The sequence below is a fragment of the Saimiri boliviensis genome, chromosome 2, assembly GCF_048565385.1.
Source record: "Saimiri boliviensis isolate mSaiBol1 chromosome 2, mSaiBol1.pri, whole genome shotgun sequence".
Lineage (NCBI taxonomy): Eukaryota > Metazoa > Chordata > Mammalia > Primates > Cebidae > Saimiri > Saimiri boliviensis.
In genome coordinates this window covers 121,810,011-121,831,210 of record NC_133450.1, presented here as the reverse complement: position 1 = coordinate 121,831,210, position 21,200 = coordinate 121,810,011, and the positions used below count along the sequence as shown (strand labels likewise).

The following is a 21,200-nucleotide window of genomic DNA, read 5'->3' as shown; positions in this document are numbered from 1 at the left end:
AGAGGAAGGATACCATATGCAAATTTTTATGCTTCTGCTTTGGTTAGGACATGTGTTTTTGTGTGTGTGTTTGTGTGTCTTCATGTGTATCTGTATTATGTACATACATGTGTGATTTTTTTGCTTTTTTTTTTTTTTTTGAGACAGAGTCATGCTCTATTGCCTAGGCTGGAATGCAGTGGTGTGATCTGGGCTCACTGCAACCTCCCTCTCCCAGGTTCCAGCAACTCTCATGCTTCAGCCTCTGTAGTGGCTCGCACCTACAGGCTCCTGCCACCACACCCAGCTAAATTTTGTATTTTTTAGTAGAAACAGGATTTCGCAGAGCTGATCTTGAACTCTTGACCTCAAGTGATCCACCTGCCTTGGCCTCTCAAAATGGTGGGATAACAGGTGTGAGCCACAGTGCCCGGCCTAGGTCCTGCTGTCATAATTCCCAATGTTGACCATATCTGAAAATCTCTGCTGTTATTCAATCTATTAGTATTAGATATATTTAAAAAAACATATCGTTTGATGTTTCAATAGATGCATCATTATAAATATTTTCTTTGATTTCTTTTTTTTTTTTTTTTTTTTTTGAGACGGAGTTTCGCTCTTGTTACCCAGGCTGGAGTGCAATGGCGCGATCTCGGCTCACCGCAACCTCCGCCTCCTGGGTTCAGGCAATTCTCCTGCCTCAGCCTCCTGAGTAGCTGGGATTACAGGCACGCGCCACCACACCCAGCTAGTTTTTTTTTTTTTTTTGTATTTTTAGTAGAGACGGGGTTTCACCATGTTGACCAGGATGGTCTTGATCTCTTGACCTCGTGATCCACCCGCCTCGGCCTCCCAAAGTGCTGGGATTACAGGCTTGAGCCATCGCGCCCGGCCTCTTTGATTTCTTAATTTGGAACTTTGTTTTTTCCTTTCCCTCTCACATGCTGTCTCCTCATTCAGTTAGTTAATGAACTTCTGTTTCCCTCTAGTCTACATTTCATATTCCACCTTATTTAAAAACAAATGTACCGTGTAACAGAAGCATATGAAATATTTTTCTGTATCCAATTGTAGTGTTTTGTTATAACTCAAGATCTTTAGCTTTAAATTTTTTTTATTTCAACCACAAACCATTTTTTGAGCTGTATTTCATATTCATTTATATCATGATTCTATATAAACTGTAAAATGTTCAAAAATAAAATTTAAACAATAGGATATGATAATATATGTGTAGAAATTCTCCTATTATTGCTTTTATACCAATAAATTGTCATGCACATCCCCAGGAATGAGCACAGTCTCAATTCGAACCCGCTGTACACAGAAGCATCAGGTCTTGTTTTCTCCAGCATTACTGAGAGTCTTTTTATTTAGACCAGTTTGTTTGGTTGATGTTCTATAGAGAAAAGGGAATTATTTCTCGTAAGTGTAGTTGCTTTTATCAAAGTTTTTAGATAAAAATTCCTAAGGTATCATTTATATAAAATAATTTGTACTAATTGCTGTACAGTTCAATAGTTCAATAAGTTTTGACAAAAATAGATACATATAACCATTATAATTAAAAATGGAACGTTTCTGTTCCCTTGAAAAGCTCTGTCATTCTTTGCTGTCAATCTCAGCTCATCCTCCATTCAAAGCAAAACATGAAGACCTTGATAACTGGGGTTAAGTTTTCTTTCAGTCAGAAAATTTTTCCTATGCCTCATACAAATCAGGAACATTCAGAACAGTAGCATTCAAGTCTCACATGAGTGAGAAGAAGCAAACAGAAGCACAGGACTGAAACAGAAGGAAGAGCATGGCTTCAGGACCAGAGTGTTGGCCATCATGAAATGAGGAAGCATAAAGGGTAGAAATGATTTCTTCTTTGAAATTGTTGTTGAGATAGACTAATATAAATGTGGCATATCTTGTGTTTAGTTCAAGAACTATAATCTAGATGTAACACATGAAAATAAACTCTTTGATTGATATTCTATAGGCAGAGGAAATGAAGATAGAAAACAACACAGTAGTGACAGAATTTATCCTCCTGGGTCTGACTCAGTCTCAAGATATTCAGCTCTTGGTCTTTGTGCTGATCTTAATTTTCTATCTTATCATCCTTCCTGGTAATTTCCTCATCATTTTCACTGTACAGTCAGACCCTGGGCTCACAGCCCCACTCTACTTCTTTCTGGGCAACTTGGCCTTCCTGGATGCTTCCTACTCCTTCATTGTGGCTCCCAGGATGCTGGTGGACTTCCTCTCTGAGAAGAAGGTCATCTCCTACAGAGGCTGCATCACTCAGCTCTTTTTCTTGCACTTGCTTGGAGGAGGGGAGGGACTGCTCCTTGTTGTGATGGCCTTTGACCGCTACATCGCCATCTGCCGGCCTTTGCACTATTCAACTGTCATGAACCCTAGAGCCTGTTATGCAATGTTATTGGCTCTGTGGCTTGGGGGTTTTGTCCACTCCATTATCCAGGTGGTCCTCATCCTCCGCTTGCCTTTTTGTGGCCCAAACCAGCTGGACAACTTCTTCTGTGATGTCCCACAGGTCATCAAGCTGGCCTGCACCGACACATTTGTGGTGGAGCTTCTGATGGTCTTCAACAGTGGCCTGATGACACTCCTGTGCTTCCTGGGGCTTCTGGCCTCCTATGCAGTCATCCTCTGCTATGTTCGTAGGTCAGCTTCTGCAGGGAAGAACAAGGCCATATCCACGTGTACCACTCATGTCATTATTATACTTCTTATGTTTGGACCTGCTATCTTCATCTACACTCGCCCCTTCAGGGCCTTACCAGCTGACAAGGTGGTTTCTTTCTTTCATACAGTGATCTTTCCATTGATGAATCCTATGATTTATACCCTTCGCAATCAGGAAGTGAAAACTTCCATGAAGAGGTTACTGAGTAGACATATAGTTTGTCAGATGGACTCTATAATGAGAAACTGAGAAGGAGGAATTCTGGCTGGAATTCATTCACTCATTTAACAAATCCTGTTTTTCGTTGAGTACCTCCCATTTGTCTTGTAGGCAATGTGGGAGAGTATGTGTAATGAGAGAATAAACTTATTATATTTAAATAATATAAAGAAACCCCAGAATGGTTGAAATATAATGAATAAGTGTGAAAAATTTAGGGGTTAAGTTTTATGTGACTGCAAGGGTCTTTTAGTCTAAGAATTTTTTTGTATTTTAATTGTGGTAAGAATCCACTTTAACGTTTTAAGCAAAGGTGTAATTCATCTACAATGCTTTCCTCTATGGGTTAGAGCAACACCAGCAAGATTTTAGGCCGATATTAATAAGCTGTAAAACATAAACCACATGTACGTTGCAGGTATGTTGTGAAAAAGACTATATATATAGTCTTTCGTATATATAAAATATATTTTAAAAATATATTTTAAAAGATATTTATAAATATGCATATTTATAAATATACATTTCATATTATATAAATATATATTACATATATAAATATATATTGCATGTTTTATATATTTATAAATTTATATTTATATTTAATCAATATATAAATAAATATATATTTTCCCTCCAAATTTGGTAGCGAGCGATAAGAAAGCCAATTTGTTTCATGGAAAATGTCATAAAATTATTTCACTTGTTTTTTCTTTAGAGATTCATGATGATTATTAGACATTATTAAATATTTAGTACTACAGATTATATCGTAATTACATAAATCATTCCAGTTATTTTCAACATAGTGAAGCAGCTTCGTTGTCTGGGGCGATACCTGTGGTTTGTTGTCTCGTGCTGTGCAGATTAACAACATGAATTACACACATGGAGTGGAAAGTTTGATAGGCAAGAAAGAAGAGAACAGCTCCGCTATACAGAGGGAGGAGGGCTCTGAATGGAATAACCCCACTTGTGGGGAAAGCAGTCAGTTATATTGGGAGGCTCAAGGAGGTGGTGTCTGCTTTGCACAGGGCCCAGGGGATTTATTTGACTAGGTGTGTTATTCACATAACCCATGAAAAGCCTGGCCCTCCCACCCTAATCTTTTATTATGCAAGTGTGGCTTCTACCAGGCTGTAGGAAAGGGAGCAGGGAGCCGGAACTGTCATATTGAGTGGATCTGACTCTTAGTTACCTGCATTTACATCTGCAAGCCTCTAATTTACGTATCTATGTTTGCAGCTTGGCTTTTCAAGCTGCTTTCTGTTAGAAAAAAATGGTTTAGGGGCTGCTTTTTTATTTTTTAAAAACAGCCTTTTTGAGGACTCTTTTGCCCTTTCTAGTTGTCTAAAAATAAATTCTTAATCACTTCTCTATTAATAGTGGAGTTGAATGTGAGAAGTTAGGTACTTATAAAATTGTTTCAAGTATAGAAGACCATTATTTATGCTGTGCATCTATTATAGAAATCGTTGCCAGAAAAGCACTGCAGAACCTGCTAAGTGACCTATCCTTGCAATAACCAGGAGACGGAGAGGGCAAGAAGCCGCTTTCCCAGGTCTTGGCTCAAGGAATCATCAATCAGCTGTGGTCTGGCATAAAGAGAATTGTGGAGAGTGCCTCTCATGTTATTCGCACTCTCTCATTATTTTTTCCAAATTAGATTTTGTATGAGTATATTATATGTAAAAATGAAAAATTTATATGGGCAAAAGGCAGAAAGATGTTGAAAATATGTCTATCATAGATGTGGAGATTATTTTCTGCACGATTATAAGGTTTACATGTAAATTGAGTATTTTCTCCCTACTCAAAGATTATATGAGAGCATCCATGCATAAAAAATTAAAAAGTATTAAAGAAATGGATATAAATGATAAAATATTTATCTAATACATAAATAATTTGCTTAAATGAATATGAAATAGGTAGATAGAAGGAAATGTGGGCAATGAAAAAAGGAAAAAATGAAAAGGCTTATAAACATGAAAATAACTTTATCCTTAAAAATCAACCATAGAAATAAAAACCACTGATTTTGATTAGCATGTAGAAAAATGTTGCTCATGTATTATCATCCAAAAAGTACGGAATAGAGAGAGATGCCAGAAGCAGCTCTCATGTACCACTCATGGAGAGGGAGACACGTGGTGAGTAAACACTAGCTCTCCTAGTGGATTGTCCATGAGGCCGTGTTAGGAGACATCAAGGAAGCAACTGCAATCCATGGACAGCAGAAAGGAGCCATGCAGGAAAGCAGTCCACCCAGGATTGGCATAGAGCCAGGAGAGGCTCCCTAACATAGGAAAAGGATGAGTGAGAACCTCCTGGGACCCACACCTGTGCCATGGGCCTTTGCAGTCCTAGCACAGGAGATCTCCCGTGAGCCCGGAGAGCTTCCAGACCAACACAGAGAGATGACTGGAGTCTGGGCAGAGCTGCAGCTAGGCCCACCTGGAGCTCCCTGGGCCTTGGGGCCCTGAGCACCTTGGTGCCAGCTGCTATAGTCCCACCAGCAAGAGAGGCCAGCTGTCTCGCCTGCCCCTAGAATAGGGGCTGTATCCACGGTGCTGAGGAGCAGACTGACTGCAGGCCCTGCTTGCTTCACCGCTCCAGGCAAAGCCCACTGACCTGGGTTCCCCACGCAGTCACCCTGCTCCCACCTGAACCCCCAGGCCAGTCAGAGTTCTCTATTTCTTCGGGAAGGAACTCCCAGCTGTCAACAACAGGCCTGAGATTTCTGGTGCTGCGGTCTACGGCATGCTGCCCTGTGGCTGGGGAGGGATCCAAGAGCACAGGAGCTGTCCTAGACCTTCAGCACGCTGGCTGTCATAAGCACAGCTGTCACAGGGAAAAGCGGCCACGCTGTTTCCACGTGGGTCCCTGTCCCAGCTACTCCTCACTGGGCAGGGCCTCCCAGCCTGGGGTCCCAGCACAACTGCCCCACCCATACCTGAGCTTTCATTCTGTGGCGGCCCCGAGTTTCTCGGGGGTAGAGCTCCCAGAGACAACCGACGGGCTCTCTGCCGTCAGTCGTGACCTCAGTGTCGAGCTCTTGCTCCCCCCAGGCTGAGTAGGGAACACAGCACCTGGCCGCAGCTGCCCTAGGGAGAAAAGGCCAGGTTGTCTTCCCTGCAAACCTCTGACCCCTGCTGCTCTTCACCAGACAGGACCCAGATGCGAGCATTTGTTTCACATCTGCCCTCGCCACCGCCAAGATACTGCCCATTACTGCCTTCCCAAGCCAGGGAGGGAATACAAAGCCCGAGCTCGCCCCAGGTCCAACACTGGAGCGGGAAGAGAAACGCACTCTCCGAGCACTGAGAAGCATAACCACGTGGGTTCCCCGGCTGCTGTGGAGCAGGGCACACCCGCCTTCGCAGGACGAGCCTGGAAAAGTTGTGGCCCATCTCCCTGCCATGGTCGCAGCCTGGAACACCCAGCGAAACAAATGAGGGTGCGGTGCTGGTGATCGGAGGGGGTTCCCCCGAAGCTCAGGAGCGGACCTGCTGAAGGGGTCACTTCTCTCCCCGTGATGCCGCAGACCAGGGCTGTAGATGTGACGAAGTACAAATGAACCACAGGCCTGAGCAAGAGCTTCTCTACCGTCCATTACTCAGGTGGCATCTACTGGAGGCAGCCAAAACTGCTACAGCACCAAAAATACTTTGCTACTATCGTCCAGTGAAATCAAAGGAAAGAATCCAGCCACAAATAAAAGACACGGCACAAAGCCTTGGCTATCTGAAAACATCCACAAAGCCAAAAGACCATACTCAAATTACACCACAGGTAAAGAAACCGATGCTTCCAGATGAGAAAGAATCAGTGCAGGAACGCTGGCAATTCAAAAAGCCAGTGTCCCCTTATCTCCAAATGAGTCCGCTAGACCCCAAACAATGATTTTTTTTTCTGCTTTCCTTATTTATTTGTTTTAGGATAACTTTTAATTTTAATTATTTAACTTTTAGGTTCAGGGATACACGTGCAGGTTTGTCATATAGGTAAATTGCTTGTCATGGGTGTTTGGTGAACAGATCTATCACCTAGGTAATAAGCATGGTACCTGATATAAAGTTTTCTGATCCTCACCCTTTCTCCACCATTCAGTCTCAACTAGGCCCAGGTATTTCCCGTTCCTTTCTTTGTGTCCATGTATATTCGGTGTTTATCTCCAATTTAAAAGTAAGAACATACAGTATTTGGTTTTTTGCTCCTATGTTAGTTCACTTAGAAAAAGGGCCTCCAGGTTCCTGCATGTTGCTGCAAAGGATATGATCTCATTCTTTTTTATGACTACCCCGTCCTTCAATAGATAGGCAAGCGGCTTTAGAAGGGGAGCATTTAGCCTGCCTGGTAGTGCAAGATTGACAAGGCAATCAGGTACATAAAAAGATAAGGAAAAGCATTAGAAGGTAGAATCCCCTAAGCTAGACCACTTAGCTCTCTGGCTTCAGCCCCCTTTCCAGGGAAGTGAAGGGTTCTGTCTTGCTGGCCTTCCAGGCACAACTGGGGTATGAAAAACAAAACAAAACAAAACAAAAAAAACCTCCTGCAGCTAGCTCGATGTCTGCCCAAATGGCTGCCCAGTTTTATCCTTGAAACCCAGGGCTCTGGTGGTGTAGGCACCTGAGAAAATCTCCTAGTCTGCGGGTTGTGAAGACGGTCAGAAAGTGCAGTATCTGGGCCGGAATGTACCATTTCTCAAGCACAGTCCCTCAGGGCTTGCCTTGGCTAGGGGAGGGAGTTCCCCAACTCTTTGTGCTTCCTGGGGAAGTGACACCCCACCCTGCTTCTGCTTGCCCTTCCTGTTGAATCCATTGTCTAAGCAGTCACAATGAGATGAGCTGGGTACCTCATTTGGAAATGCAGAAATCACCTGCCACCTGTATTGGTCACTGGGAGTTGCAGACCAAAGCTATTCCTATACCATCATCTTGCCAGCCACCCTCTAAAGTTTGGTGAAGCCTTTAACTGAAAAATTTAGTGTGTGTATATGTATATAATATAACTAGACTCAAATATATGTATTTTGCCTCATCCTAGCCCTGTTGCTTTTTTGGTACAAAGTAATAATCTCTCATATTTTAATTTATTTTTCTCCTTTTGCATTTTTTATAACGTGAATCAACTTATCTCTAACTTCTGTTTACTTCTGGACTAATATGTTTCTGAATAGGGTTCTGTTTTATTAACAATAGGGTTTTTGTTTTGGAACTAGAAAGTAACTCAGCTTGGCATTATGTGGCACATTTAAAAAAATTTAGTTGTTGCAAAGCTCTGGTATTTTTCTTTCCTTCATTTAGTTGATAACTAATATAGTTTACCTAATAACTCCCTTTGGAAGTGGGTCGTGGTAGTCTCAAATCCCAAAAGCGCTTTCTCCTTTGCAATAGAGAGATTTTAAAATCTAAGTTTCCTCATGTGACAGTGAACATTTATGAACAGTGTCAAAAATGATCAGTCTTACTAGGAGGGGGAAGATGGCTACTTTGTAAGAGTAACATAAGATCCCTGAAGACTTAAATTTCTGGAGGTCTTCATACTTACAAGAAACAGAAAGAAAGGGACAATAGAAAAAAAAACTGTTGCAACTATTTTACTTGTTCACCCGATATCTTAGATTGCAGTTGAATAGACAGGTCAGAGTATTAGCAGGAATAGCCAAAGGCTAAGGTCTAAATTCAGCAGTGGGGCACTATGCACTCTTTCCTCTGATAGATCTCCATCTGCTTTTAATACTTGGGATTACTTTAATGGTGGACAAAGCCTTTAATTCTGTTAAAATTTCAGTAGCCTCTGGAGAGTTGACATCTGGTGTAAAACCAAGTATCACACAAATGACTGATATGTATTGTTTTCCTTATTAAAGACAAGGGAGGCAGATGCAGAAATGGTAGGCTAAAAGCTCCAGAGAAAAGCTTAACAGAGTTTATGATTTTGCAGAAGGTAAGTCCTTGACCTCTTCATTTTCACACTCAGCAGGTATGAAGGTTTCTTCTGTTGCACGTGATTCTATCATTCATTCATAGCATTTTGACAAAAAGTTGTAGAACTGAAAGAAGCTTGACATACAAACCACTAGCTGCAACGGCAATTTTAAATGAAGGCATTACTGACCTTCCGCAACTATTAGCTACTCAGATTCATGCAACTACCATTATCCCGGGGTTTACCCAAAGACACTGACAAAAGATCTAGTAGCATTCTGTCCATTCAGTCTAACTACTTTTAACGTCTAAATATTTTCAGGATCAACTTTGGTTGAAGCATACTTGAATGAATTACATATTAACACCATAATCACTTCATTTGATCCTCATGTTACCCCCATCAGACCCAAAGAGTCAATACATTGATCTATTTGGCAAAAGAAAACTCAGGCTTCTGAAAGCTAAGTGACTTTCCCAGAATCACACAATAAGTTAATTGTTAAGCCAAGGCATGAGAGTCAGATAAATGATTCCCAAACCAGGAATCCTTTTATGTTATTACATTGCCTAAAAAACTGGCATTCAAATCGAGTTCAGAAGTCATTTAATCTGGCCATCCCATTTTATTGATGAATAAATTTTCTGGCTAAGGAGTTATATATTTGCTTAGTGCTTTATACACTCATCATCAGCATCAGTATAAATTAAATATTTGATTATGTTCTCAGCCTGATTCACACTTCTTAGAACATATAAAACTTATTATTCTATACTTAAATAACTAACTGAGCAGCTAGTAGCTTACTACTACTAATATTATAGTCCTATTTTTGAATTATTTATTCAATATATTTATTTCATTAGAATGCTGCTAATAGTTACTTCTTTTTTTAAAAAAAGGTGAATCATCTCATTTTAATCAGATTCACTTACAAGTAATATATATATATATATATGCACACACACACACACACACACACATATATATGTATATATATAATAAAATTGATAAGTGACTCAGATTTGGCCAATTGCAAGAAGAATACCACTTAAAAGTAAAAAGTTATTACCAAAGAGTAAATTATACATTTTCATTTTGTAGACCAAATATATAAAATGGAAGATGGTGAGAAACAGACACATTTCTCAGTCTTGTTGGGGAATAAAGAACAGTATTTAAAGATAACACAATAACAAGAGCCAGAATCAGAAAGAAACAGAGAGGAGGGAACAGAAAAGGCAACAAATTAACATGGAAAATAAATCACAACCAGAAAAAAAAAATGAACTGCTTATTGATGAATAAAAAAAGAGAAAAAAATGAAGAAAAAAAAAAAAAAGAGGAGGAGTGTGCACATAGGATCTCTAAACACCTGACGCCAGTAGCGGGTCTGACCACAGCTCCGACTCCAGGCAGGCACACACACAGTTGCTTGGAGATGTTTGTGTGTCTCCACCCTGTGAATGTGGTGACCCCTTCTCTTTCATCTTCCCTGTTTCTGTAGTGTGTCATCATGGCCAGCTAATCTATGAATTAGCTGAAATGGCAAGAAGGATTAGAGATACAGTGGGGAAGATGTGGTACAGACTCTTTTGACACAACTTTCCTTACTCATTTGGCTAAAATAGAACACTTTACTCTGATGATGCCTTCTTATATAGATTTTTTTTTGGTAGAAACTTACTTTATTTTGCTTAGAGGAATGTTCATCTGATTAGTGTGTGCATCTAATCAAAAACCACCATTTAGAGAAGGTAGAGATAACTCAAAGGTGGGAATGGGACAGGAAAGAAAGTTAAAAAAAAAAAAAAGATGTCAAGTATCCCGTCTGTTAAGAAACAGTGGAAAAATAACAGTAAGGCTGGGACACAGACAGAGTGGAAGAGCTTATAACCTTCACTTTCAAAGTCCTTCAGAAATCTTCAAATGTCTCAGGGATATCGTTAAATACCGCTCTATGTGAGCATGTGGGATGTATAAAACATACAAGTAAGTACAGTTGACCCCAGAACAACATGGGTTTGAACCACATGGGTCCACTTACACGTGGATTTTCTTCCACCTCTGCCGCACCTGTGACAGCAAAACCAACCCTTTCTTTCCCTTCTCCTCAGCCTACTCAAAGGGAATATGACAATGATAAGAACAGTATCTATATTTTCCTTTCCTTATGATTCTGTTACATTTTCTTTTCTTTAGCTTAGTTTATTGTAGGAACATAGTATATAATGCATAAAACATAAAAATAAATGTTATTCAACTGTTTTTGTTACCAGCAAAACTTGTGATCAACAGTAGTCTATTAGAAACTAAGTCTTTAGGGAGTCAAGTTATATGTTATTTTTTTTTTTATGGCACAGAGGGTCTGCCCCGCTAACCCTTGCATTGTTCAAGGGTCAACAAGAGAAGGGGCTCTCGATTTAAGGAAATATTTATATAGGCACAGAGAGTAGAATAAATGTTGAGACAAATGACTGGCAATGAGGGGAAAGGTTAAGACATGAGCAGAAAAGCTCATTTGGATGGACTACAAAATATTTTTTCCTTTTACAATTTTGCGTGTGTTTGTATGTATTTGTGTGCATATGTGTGTGTTCATGTTGTATTTGCATATATATATATGATGTGTTAAAGTATGACTTTCATAAATTCCACTTGTGGCTTCTAGTAACACCTAGAAATTTCTGTGTTAACCACTTTATTCAGTTCTAGGGACACATAAAGCAGATGGTTTGAATGCTTCTTAAAATAAGTACCCTAAGATGACACTATATACATGTGCAGCCTGTATTTTGGTGTTTACTTGCTTGTTTTTTTATTTGTCTGTTTTTCTCTTCTTCCTTTCCCTCATTCTCTAACTTCTTGTCTTTCTTTTCTAGGTAATGTCACAGTAGCATTTTCTGTCAAAGATTTTCTGCACCCCATGTGCTAGAGCACTTATTTAAAACAAATATGGTGTTTAGTTAAATTACATGAAAAGTATCCTATTACAGTTTGTATTTTGTTGTAGGCCAGCAATTTTCAAACTTAAAAAATTTATTCCTATAAGACGTTTTTTAGTATGTAACCTTAAATGTATGCATATTTATTTATAAACCATTGTAATAACATGTTATCCATTATAAATATTAAACAGTGAACTTTGAAAAGAATGAAGTATAGTGATATGTATAAAATGTTAAACATCTATTAAATATAGATAAATCACTATGTTCTTTCTATACTTCCGTGGATTATCATGTGCACCTTCTGGAATGAGTGTACTCCATGAAAAAAAATGAATGTTAAATATGAATTTTCTTCACAATGCACATTGTTTTTCTTTTTATTTAAACAAGGTTGAACTTACAAATTGAAGCAATACAGAAGTGATTTTAGACTGGTAATATTACGTTTAGTTATTCAACTGTACAAAAAAGAGCACTCATTTGTGAAAGCTGTGATTAAAAAATTCTTTATTTAAACTGAATAGTGGACACTTGTATTATTCTACTACTTATCAAAAGAAGAGCAAAAAATAAAACTCTAAACTTAATATAACCACAGGAGCTTTTGTTTTCTCATCTTAGAAATGGAAGAATAAGAAGACAGTATTTTTTTAAAAAATTATACTTTAAGTTCTAGAGTACATGTGCAGATCTTGCAGCATTGTTACATAGGTATATGCACACCATGGTGGTTTGCTGCATCTGTCCCCCCTTCACCTACATTAGGCATTTCTCCTAATGTCATCCCTCTGTACCTTCCAGAATCTATGAAGTACTGAAACAAAAATTTGTTTTAGAAGTACAAAAATTTGTTTTAGTACTTCATAGATTCTGAAGGGTGCAGAGGGATGCACCCACCCTACACCCTGTTATCACTCCCCTCGCCCGCACTCCACACAGACCCCAGTGTGTGATGTTCCCCTCCCTGTGTCCATATGTTCTCATTGTTCAGCACTCACTTATGAGTGAGAACATGCAGTGTTTGGGTTTCTGTTCTTATGTCATTTTGCTGAGAATTATGGTTTCCAGCTTTATCCATGTCCCTAGAAAGGACATAAACTCATCCTTTTTTATGGCTGCATAGTATTCCACGATGTATATTTTCTTTACACCAGTCTATCCTTGATGGGCATTTGGGTTGGTTCCAAGTCTTTGCTATTGTAAACAGTGCTGCAATGTACATATGTGTGCATATATCTTTATAATAAAATGCTTTTTAATTCTTTGGGTATATACTCAGATAGCTGGGATTGCTGTATCAAATGATATTTCTATTTCTAGATCTGTGAGGAATTGCCACACTGTATTTCACAATGGTTGCACTAATTTACACTCCCACCAACAGTGTAAAAGCATTCCCATATCTCCACATCCTCTCCAGCATCTGCTGTCTCCAGATTTTTTAATGATCCCATTCTAATTGGCATGAGATGATATCTCAATGTAGTTTTGATTTGCATTTCTCTAATGACCAATGATGATGATCATTTTTTCATATGTTTGTTGGCTCATGAATGCCTTCTTTTGAAAAGTGTCTGTTCATATCCTTTGCTCACTTTTTGATGTTTTTTTTTTTTTAAATTTATTTTAGTACTTCATAGATTCTGGATATTAGCCCTTTGTCAGATGGGTAGATTGCAAACATTTTTTCCCATTCTGTTGGTTGTTGATTCACTCTAATGACTGTTTCTTTTGCTGTGCAGAGCTCTTAAGTTTAATTAGATCCCATTTGTCTATTTTGGCTTTTGTTGCCATTGCTTTTGGTGTTTTAGTCATGAAGTCCTTGCCTATGCCTATGTCCTGAATGGTTTTGCCTAGGTTTTCTTCTAGGGTTTTTATGGTGTTTGGTCTTATGTTTAAATCTTTAATCCATCTGAAGTTAATTTTTATATAAGGTGTAAGGAACGGGTCCAGTTTCAGCTTTCTGCACATGGCTAGCCAGTTTTCCCAACATGATTTATTAAACAGGGAATGCTTTCCCCATTGCTTGTTTTTGTGAGGTTTGTCAAAGACCAGATGGTTGTAGATGTATGGCACTGTTTCTGAGGCCTCTGTTCTGTTCCATTGGTCTATATCTCTGTTTTGGTACCAGTACCCTGCCGTTTTGATTACCGTAGCCTTATAGTATAGTTTGAGGGCAGGTAGAGTGATGCCTCCAGCTTTTTTCTTTTTGCTTAATATTGTCTTAGCTACACAGGCTCTCTTTTGGTTTCATATGAAGGTTAAGTTGGTTTTTTCCAGTTCTGTGAAGAAGGTCAGTGGTAGCTTGATGGAGATAGCATTGAATCTGTAAATTACTTTGGGCAGTGTGGCCATTTTCATGATATTGATTCTTCCTAACCATGAGCATGGAATGTTTTTTCATTTGTTTGTGTCCTCTTTTATTTCCTTGAGCAGTGGTTTGTAGTTCTCCTTGAAGAAGTCCTTCATGTCCTTTATTGGTTGTATTCCTAGGTATTTTTTTTTCTCTTTGTAGCAATTGTGAATGAGAGTTTGCTCATGATTTTGGCTCTCTGTTTGTCTGTTATTGGTGTATAGGAATGCTTGTGATTTTTGCGCCTTGATTTTATATTCTGAGACTTTGCTGGAGTTGCTTATCATCTTAAGGGGATTTTGGGCTGAGATAATGGGGGTCTTCTAAATATACAGTCATATGAAGACTACAGTATCTTTATGGCTCCTTTTGGTGTATCTATGCTATAATTTTGTGAGTTGAAATCATGACATTTAAAGTATTATACTTGCAAATTTTATATTGTAGCTTGTCATATTGTTTGTTGAAAGGCTCTATATGGGTGTCATACTGGGAAGAGAGAAAGATATGTGTCGTGAGCTTATTAGTATTTGAAACTCAAGAAGTGCCTAATAAGCTGCATGCAGGTGTGGAGTAGCCACAGGAGTGGTGCTCAGATTTACAGCTGGAGTACTATGTTTGTATTAGGTGAAAAGTGGAGCTATAGCTTGGGATTCTGGTAAACAGTGTGGGAAAAGAGTATACAAGGATGTCTGACCAGAGGAATGTAAGAAGAAGCAGATCAGATGATAAGACAGAAGTCAAGGAAGAGAGTTACTATATAGGAACTGGGAATTACACAAACATTGAGGGAAGAAAATTTCTAGCAAAATTTTGCGGTTGTGTGGACAAGGAGAAAAAAGGTCAATCCCGAGAAAAGAGCTAAGGCTCAAACACAGTATATCCACAAAAACTCAAAGACTTGCAGTTAGGTTGTGTATCCATCAGGAAACTTATGTGATTTAAGAATGTAGGAATTCCAACATGGAGGATGCCAGACTTCTAAAGTGGAAAATGATCTGTAGAAGCCCGTGGTTGAATGGGAATTAAATTGTAGCTTTGAGAACAGTATTTTGTTTTCATTTTAAATTTGGAGAAATTAAGGTAATGGAGTTTACTCAGAATAGGAGAGAGATGGGAAGTGTTTTTAGCTGAAGTGCTATATGTGCCAAATATTTTTAAGCTGTAGAACTAGTATCTAGTTGGAAGACATAGTAATAACAATTAATTCTGCTTGTTCCTATACTGCAGGCCAGGGAAATGCAAAGCGAGAACAGAACAGTGATAACAGAATTCATCCTTCTTGGTCTGACCCAGTCTCCAGATATTCAGCTCCTGGTCTTTGTGCTGATCTTAATTTTCTACTTTATCATTCTCCCTGGTAATTTCCTCATCATTTTTGCTATACGGTCAGACCCTGGGCTCACAGCCCCACTCTACTTCTTTCTGGGCAACTTGGCCTTCCTGGATGCTTCCTACTCCTTCATTGTGGCTCCCAGGATGCTGGTGGACTTCCTCTCTGAGAAGAAGGTCATCTCCTACAGAGGCTGCATCACTCAGCTCTTTTTCTTGCACTTGCTTGGAGGAGGGGAGGGACTGCTCCTTGTTGTGATGGCCTTTGACCGCTACATCGCCATCTGCCGGCCTTTGCACTATTCAACTGTCATGAACCCTAGAGCCTGTTATGCAATGTTATTGGCTCTGTGGCTTGGGGGTTTTGTCCACTCCATTATCCAGGTGGTCCTCATCCTCCGCTTGCCTTTTTGTGGCCCAAACCAGCTGGACAACTTCTTCTGTGATGTCCCACAGGTCATCAAGCTGGCCTGCACCGACACATTTGTGGTGGAGAATCTGATGGTCTTCAACAGTGGCCTGATGACACTCCTGTGCTTCCTGGGGCTTCTGGCCTCCTATGCAGTCATTCTTTGTCGTATACGAGGGTCTTCTGAGGGGAAAAACAAGGCCGTGTCCACGTGCACCACCCATATCATTGTTATGTTCCTCATGTTTGGACCTGGCATCTTCATCTACACGCGCCCCTTCAGGGCTTTCCCAGCTGATAAGGTGGTTTCTCTCTTCCACACGGTGATCTTTCCTTTGTTGAATCCTGTCATTTATACCCTTTGCAACCAGGAAGTGAAAACTTCCATGAAAAAGGTGTTTAATAAGCACATAGCTTGAGAAAACAGCAAAATAAAAGAATAAAAAAAGACTGTAGAATTTTATCTGAATTTGATTTTTTTATTGAAATTGATTTGTTTATTTCCAAGTACTGCAATCATTGAATGTGTCCTGTTTGTCAGGACCATTCTGGGAACAGAAGACAGAAATATGAGTGAGAGATAAGTTCTGTCTGCTATCCAAGAGGTAAAACCCAGTAAAAGAAACGTTGAAAACACAGATAAAGTTTGTCTGCTCTCCAAGAGATATAGCCTAGTAAAAATAGCCGTTAAAGTAGAAAATAAACAGCACAGTTTCAGGAGGAGATATTGCTCTGTAAAAACAAAAAAGAAAAGTTCAATGATAGGTTGTGACTCTGAATTATAACCAATTTGCATTTAATCATCAAAAAAGGTCTTCTTGAGGAGCTGACATTTTGGATCATATCTGGATAAACTAAACATGCAAACATTTGAGTCTTTAGTATTCTAGACCGAGGGCACAGGTAGCGCAGAAACTCAAAGACCGTAATGAACTTGGTATATTTGAGGGATGCAAGAAGGTTCAAGTTACCTGGAATGTAGTAATTTAATGTGAAAATGATTAGACTTAAAGTTGAAGATACTGGTAGTGTCTAAAACATATGGTCTACATAGTAATTATGAGTTTTAATTTTATTACAGTTGAAATAAGAAATCATTCTGTTACTTTAAGCAAAAGAATGATTTCTCTACTGAAGGTTCATAAATGACTCAGGGCTACAAACTCAAGATTCTGTGCAGATATCAAAGCATTGAAAAATATCATTGAGAGGAAATATTATACTTGTAAATATACTTTGAAAGGTATTAAACTACCAGTTTTTCTTCCATAAATAAGCAAAGAGTGGCAAAAGAAAGCTGGTTACTTTTATTGAAAAAGATCACAAAATCATTTTATTTTATTTTTTTTCTGGAGTGTCATTATTAATCCTAACAAATTTATACAACTTTTAGCTGTATGTTTGATCTTACTGTCAGTTGATTTCACTGTAAGTACAATGATGACTGTCCTTTGGTAGACCAATTAGGATTCTGTGTCAGAGAAGAAATCATTCTAGTTATATATATATTTTTACATATTCTGGCTACAGTCTGTTCACTTGATCTTAGCCAGAAGGCTGAGAAGCAATTACATATATAATCCAATATACAGTATATTCCGATGAATACAATATATCCTGATGTATGTCTTGCACACACTTTCTACCAGCCTAATAGCTTGACTTTCATTTTCTTAGTGGTGGGATGTTGAATGAACAAGTTTTAAATTTTGGTAAGTCCACTTTGTTCATTTCCTTTAAACAAACATCATTTAATATAGGGAATTAAGTGTTCACAAAATAGCCGGAAAGTCTGAAAGAGCAGACTACAGGCTGGACATTGACAGATGCCTCAGAGACTAACACAGGAGACCTATGTTATCAGGGAAGTTGTTCTTGCTACAATCTTAGCCATCTGTCGTCTGAAAAACACTGTCATGTACCTGGTATGTAGTTGGTGATCCAGAATCACTGTGGACCTATCAAATTGCCCCTAGTGCAACAGAAGCCTCTCCTTCCTCTCTGCCTGACTAGCTTACTACAAATTCAAATCTCTTATGAGTACATTAAATGGGCAGCATCCGAAATATCTGGAACCTCAAATGCAAGGGTTTTTTAAAATCTAAAAGTGATTTTTAAAATATTTTATTTTTGATAACCAAAGTTTATATTTATGAATATAAATTACGTACATGGTAAAAATATTCAGGCTATAGAAAAAGTGGACTGAATCTTCAAATAATCCTTTTCCATTCTTACTCTGTTTATTATGTTGCTTTCTGTTTTACTGAGAAAGGTAGCAGGTAGAATTCCTCAATCTCCTGTCACTACCACTACTTATAGATCTACATCTGTGACTAAGTTTCCTTTAACTTCTCCTGAGACTGGGTGACCTGATCCTGCATCTACAGAAGTAAACCCTTCTTCCTGTGTACCAGATTCCACCCCCTCCTCTCTACTAAAGGCAATTACTCTGGCAACTAACTCTTCTTTCTCTCATCTATAACATGAACTCTGTCCTCCCTATTGAACGTAACCTTTAGCAGGTAACCACATTTCTTCCCTCCTAAATAAAACCTTCTTGCCACCTTTTCCCATCTCCATGTGACTTCATGAGTTGGTGTGCCTTCACATGATTTTTAGGATTTAAAAAAATTTCTTTAAAATATGATGTTGGGATTTTCACAGGGATTGCATTGAATCTATACGTTGCTTCAGGTAGTGCGGATATTTTAACAATATTAATTGTTCTATTAACAAAGAAAGTCTTTCCATTTATTTGCGTCTGCTTTAATTTCTTTAATCAATGTTTCACTGTTTTAAGTGTACAAGTCTTTCACCTCCTTGGTTAAGTTTACTATTATTTTATTTTTGGTTCTATTGGAAATGATATTAATTTTTTAATTTCCCCTTTAGATCTTTTTTAGTGTATAGAAATGTAAAGGATTTGTTTCTTTTGTAGATCTTTATAAATATTTAATTGGCAAAAATCAGATATATTCAAGGTATATGAAATGATAATTTGACATATATATAAGTTGTATAATGATTACCACAATCGAATGAACACATTAATCACCATCCATGTTTTATATTAGTTACCCAGAATATGTTTACCTTGTGGCTGAAAGTTCATACCCTTTGATCAGTATATTTCCCTTTTCTCTCACTTCAAAACCCCTGACAACCACTGTTCTGCTCCCTCTTTCTATAAGCCTTTTTTTTTTTTCCCCAGATTCTACATGTAAATGAGATCATACAGTATCTCTATTTCTGTGTCTGGCTTATTTTACCTACTGTAATGTCCATTAGGTTCATCTGTGTTGCTGCAAATGGCAAAACTTTTTTCTGTGGCTGAATGACAGTCTATCACATGAATGTGCCACAACATATATACCTGTACGTCCATTGATGTACATTTGGGTTGTTTCCATATTTTAGCTATTATGAATAACGTTGCAGTGAACATCGAAGTGTAGTTATCTTTAGAGATATTGATTTCATTTCCTTTAGGTATATATCTAGAAGTGAGATTGCTGAAACATATAGAAGTTTTATCTTTTATTTTCAGAGGAACTCCTGTATTGTTTCCATAATGCCTGTACCAGTTTACATTCCCACCAGTAGTGTAAAACGGTTCCCCTTTCTCCACATCCTTACCAACACTTGTTATCATGTGTCTTCTCATAGTAGCCATTCCAGTAGGTAGGAGGTGACATCTCACTGTGGTTTTAATTTGCATTTTCCCAATGGTTAATGATGTTGAGCACCTTTTCATATACATATTGACTATTTCTATGTCTGTTTTGGGAATATGTCTGTTCAAATCTTTGCCAATTGTAAAAATTAAGTTGTTTGTTGTTTCGCTATTGACTTGTGTACTTTCTAATGTGTCATGAATATCAACTCCTTATCATACATACGGTTTACTGATATTTTCACCCATTTGGTAGATTGCGTTTTAATTTGGTCAATAGTTTCTTTTGTGGTGCAGTGGAAATTTTAGTTTGATATAGTCTCACTTGTTCATTTTTTGTTGCTTGTGCTTTTGTGGTCATATCCAAATTATGATTGCCAAGACTATTGTGAGGAGTTTTTTCCTTGTGTTTTCTTCTGGTAGTTTTACAGTTTCAGGTTTTAAATTTATATCTTTAATTCATTTCCTGTTGGTTTTGGTATATAAGACAAGACTTAAGTTTCTTTCTTTTGCTTGTGGATATTTAGTTTTTTCAACACCACTTATTAAATATACTTTTCTTTTTCCGCTGTGTATTATTGGCACCCTTGCCAAATCTTAGTTGTTCATATATGTGTGAATTTATTTTTGGGCTCCCGACTCTGTTCCATTGGTGTGTGTCATGTTTTATGGTATCATACTGTTTTAATTACTATGACTGTGTAATAGAGTTTGAAATAGTGAGTGGGTGTGATGCTTCCAGCTTTGTTCCTTTTTCTCAAAATTACCTTGACTATTTGGAGTCTTTTATGAATACATACAAATTTGGTTTTGTTTTTTTCTATTTCTGTGATGAATGCCATTGAAATTTCAATAGGGACTGCATTGAATCTGTAGGTAATCTAATTATTTTGGATATTTTAACAATATTTTAAAAATTCATGTACATAAATGTATTTACTTTTAATTCTCCTTTTCCATTTTTTTGTCAATATATTACAGTTTTTAGTGTACAGAGCTTTCACCTCCTTGGTTAAATTTAGTCCTAAGTACCTAAAAAAATTTTTTTGTAGTTATTATAAATGAGATTGTTTTCGTGACTTCCTTGTCAAATAATTCATTGTTAGTGTATAGAAATACCGCTAGTGTTTGTATGTTCATTTTTTAATCTGTAGCTTTACTCAAATCATTTATTCTAAAAGTTTTTTGATGACATCTTTAAGATTTTCTTTATATAAGGTCATATCATCTGCAGACAACTTACTTCTTCTTTTCCAATTTGGTTGCCTTTTATTTCTTACCTCCTTATTCTAGCTAGTACTTTCAGTAAAATATTGAATAGATGTGGTGAGAATGGGCATCCTTATTTTCTTTCTGAGCTTAGAAGGAAAGTTTCAGTTTTTCACCATTGAATATGATGTTAGCTGTGGGTTGTCATATGCGGCATTTATCACTGAGGTAGGTTCCTTCTAAGTGTAATTTGTTGGAAGTTTTTATCATGGAGGATATTGAATTTTGTCAGTGCCTTTTCTGCATCTATTAAGATGATCATATGGTTTTTGCCTTACATTCTGTCAATATGGTATATCACATTTATTGATTTGCATATGTTCAAATATCCTTGTGCTTAATAATAGTGAATGATCTTTTTAATGTGCTGTCAGATTTAG

The 21,200-nt window shown here is 37.9% G+C and overlaps 2 protein-coding genes across 2 annotated transcripts; both read left to right on the top strand.

The window, feature by feature from the left end:
- Nucleotides 1-1,890: 1,890 nt before the first annotated feature.
- Nucleotides 1,891-3,294, top strand: LOC101050136 (olfactory receptor 4N4C). The gene has a single exon (XM_003935781.4). It carries the CDS (start codon nt 1,976-1,978, stop codon nt 2,924-2,926), a length of 951 nt encoding a protein of 316 aa, XP_003935830.3. The 5' UTR covers nt 1,891-1,975; the 3' UTR covers nt 2,927-3,294.
- A 12,079-nt stretch (nt 3,295-15,373) lies between these two features.
- On the top strand, nt 15,374-16,298 carry LOC101049813 (olfactory receptor 4N2). Its single transcript, XM_003935780.3, has one exon. It carries the CDS (start codon nt 15,374-15,376, stop codon nt 16,292-16,294), a length of 921 nt encoding a protein of 306 aa, XP_003935829.3. The 3' UTR covers nt 16,295-16,298.
- Nucleotides 16,299-21,200: the final 4,902 nt, after the last annotated feature.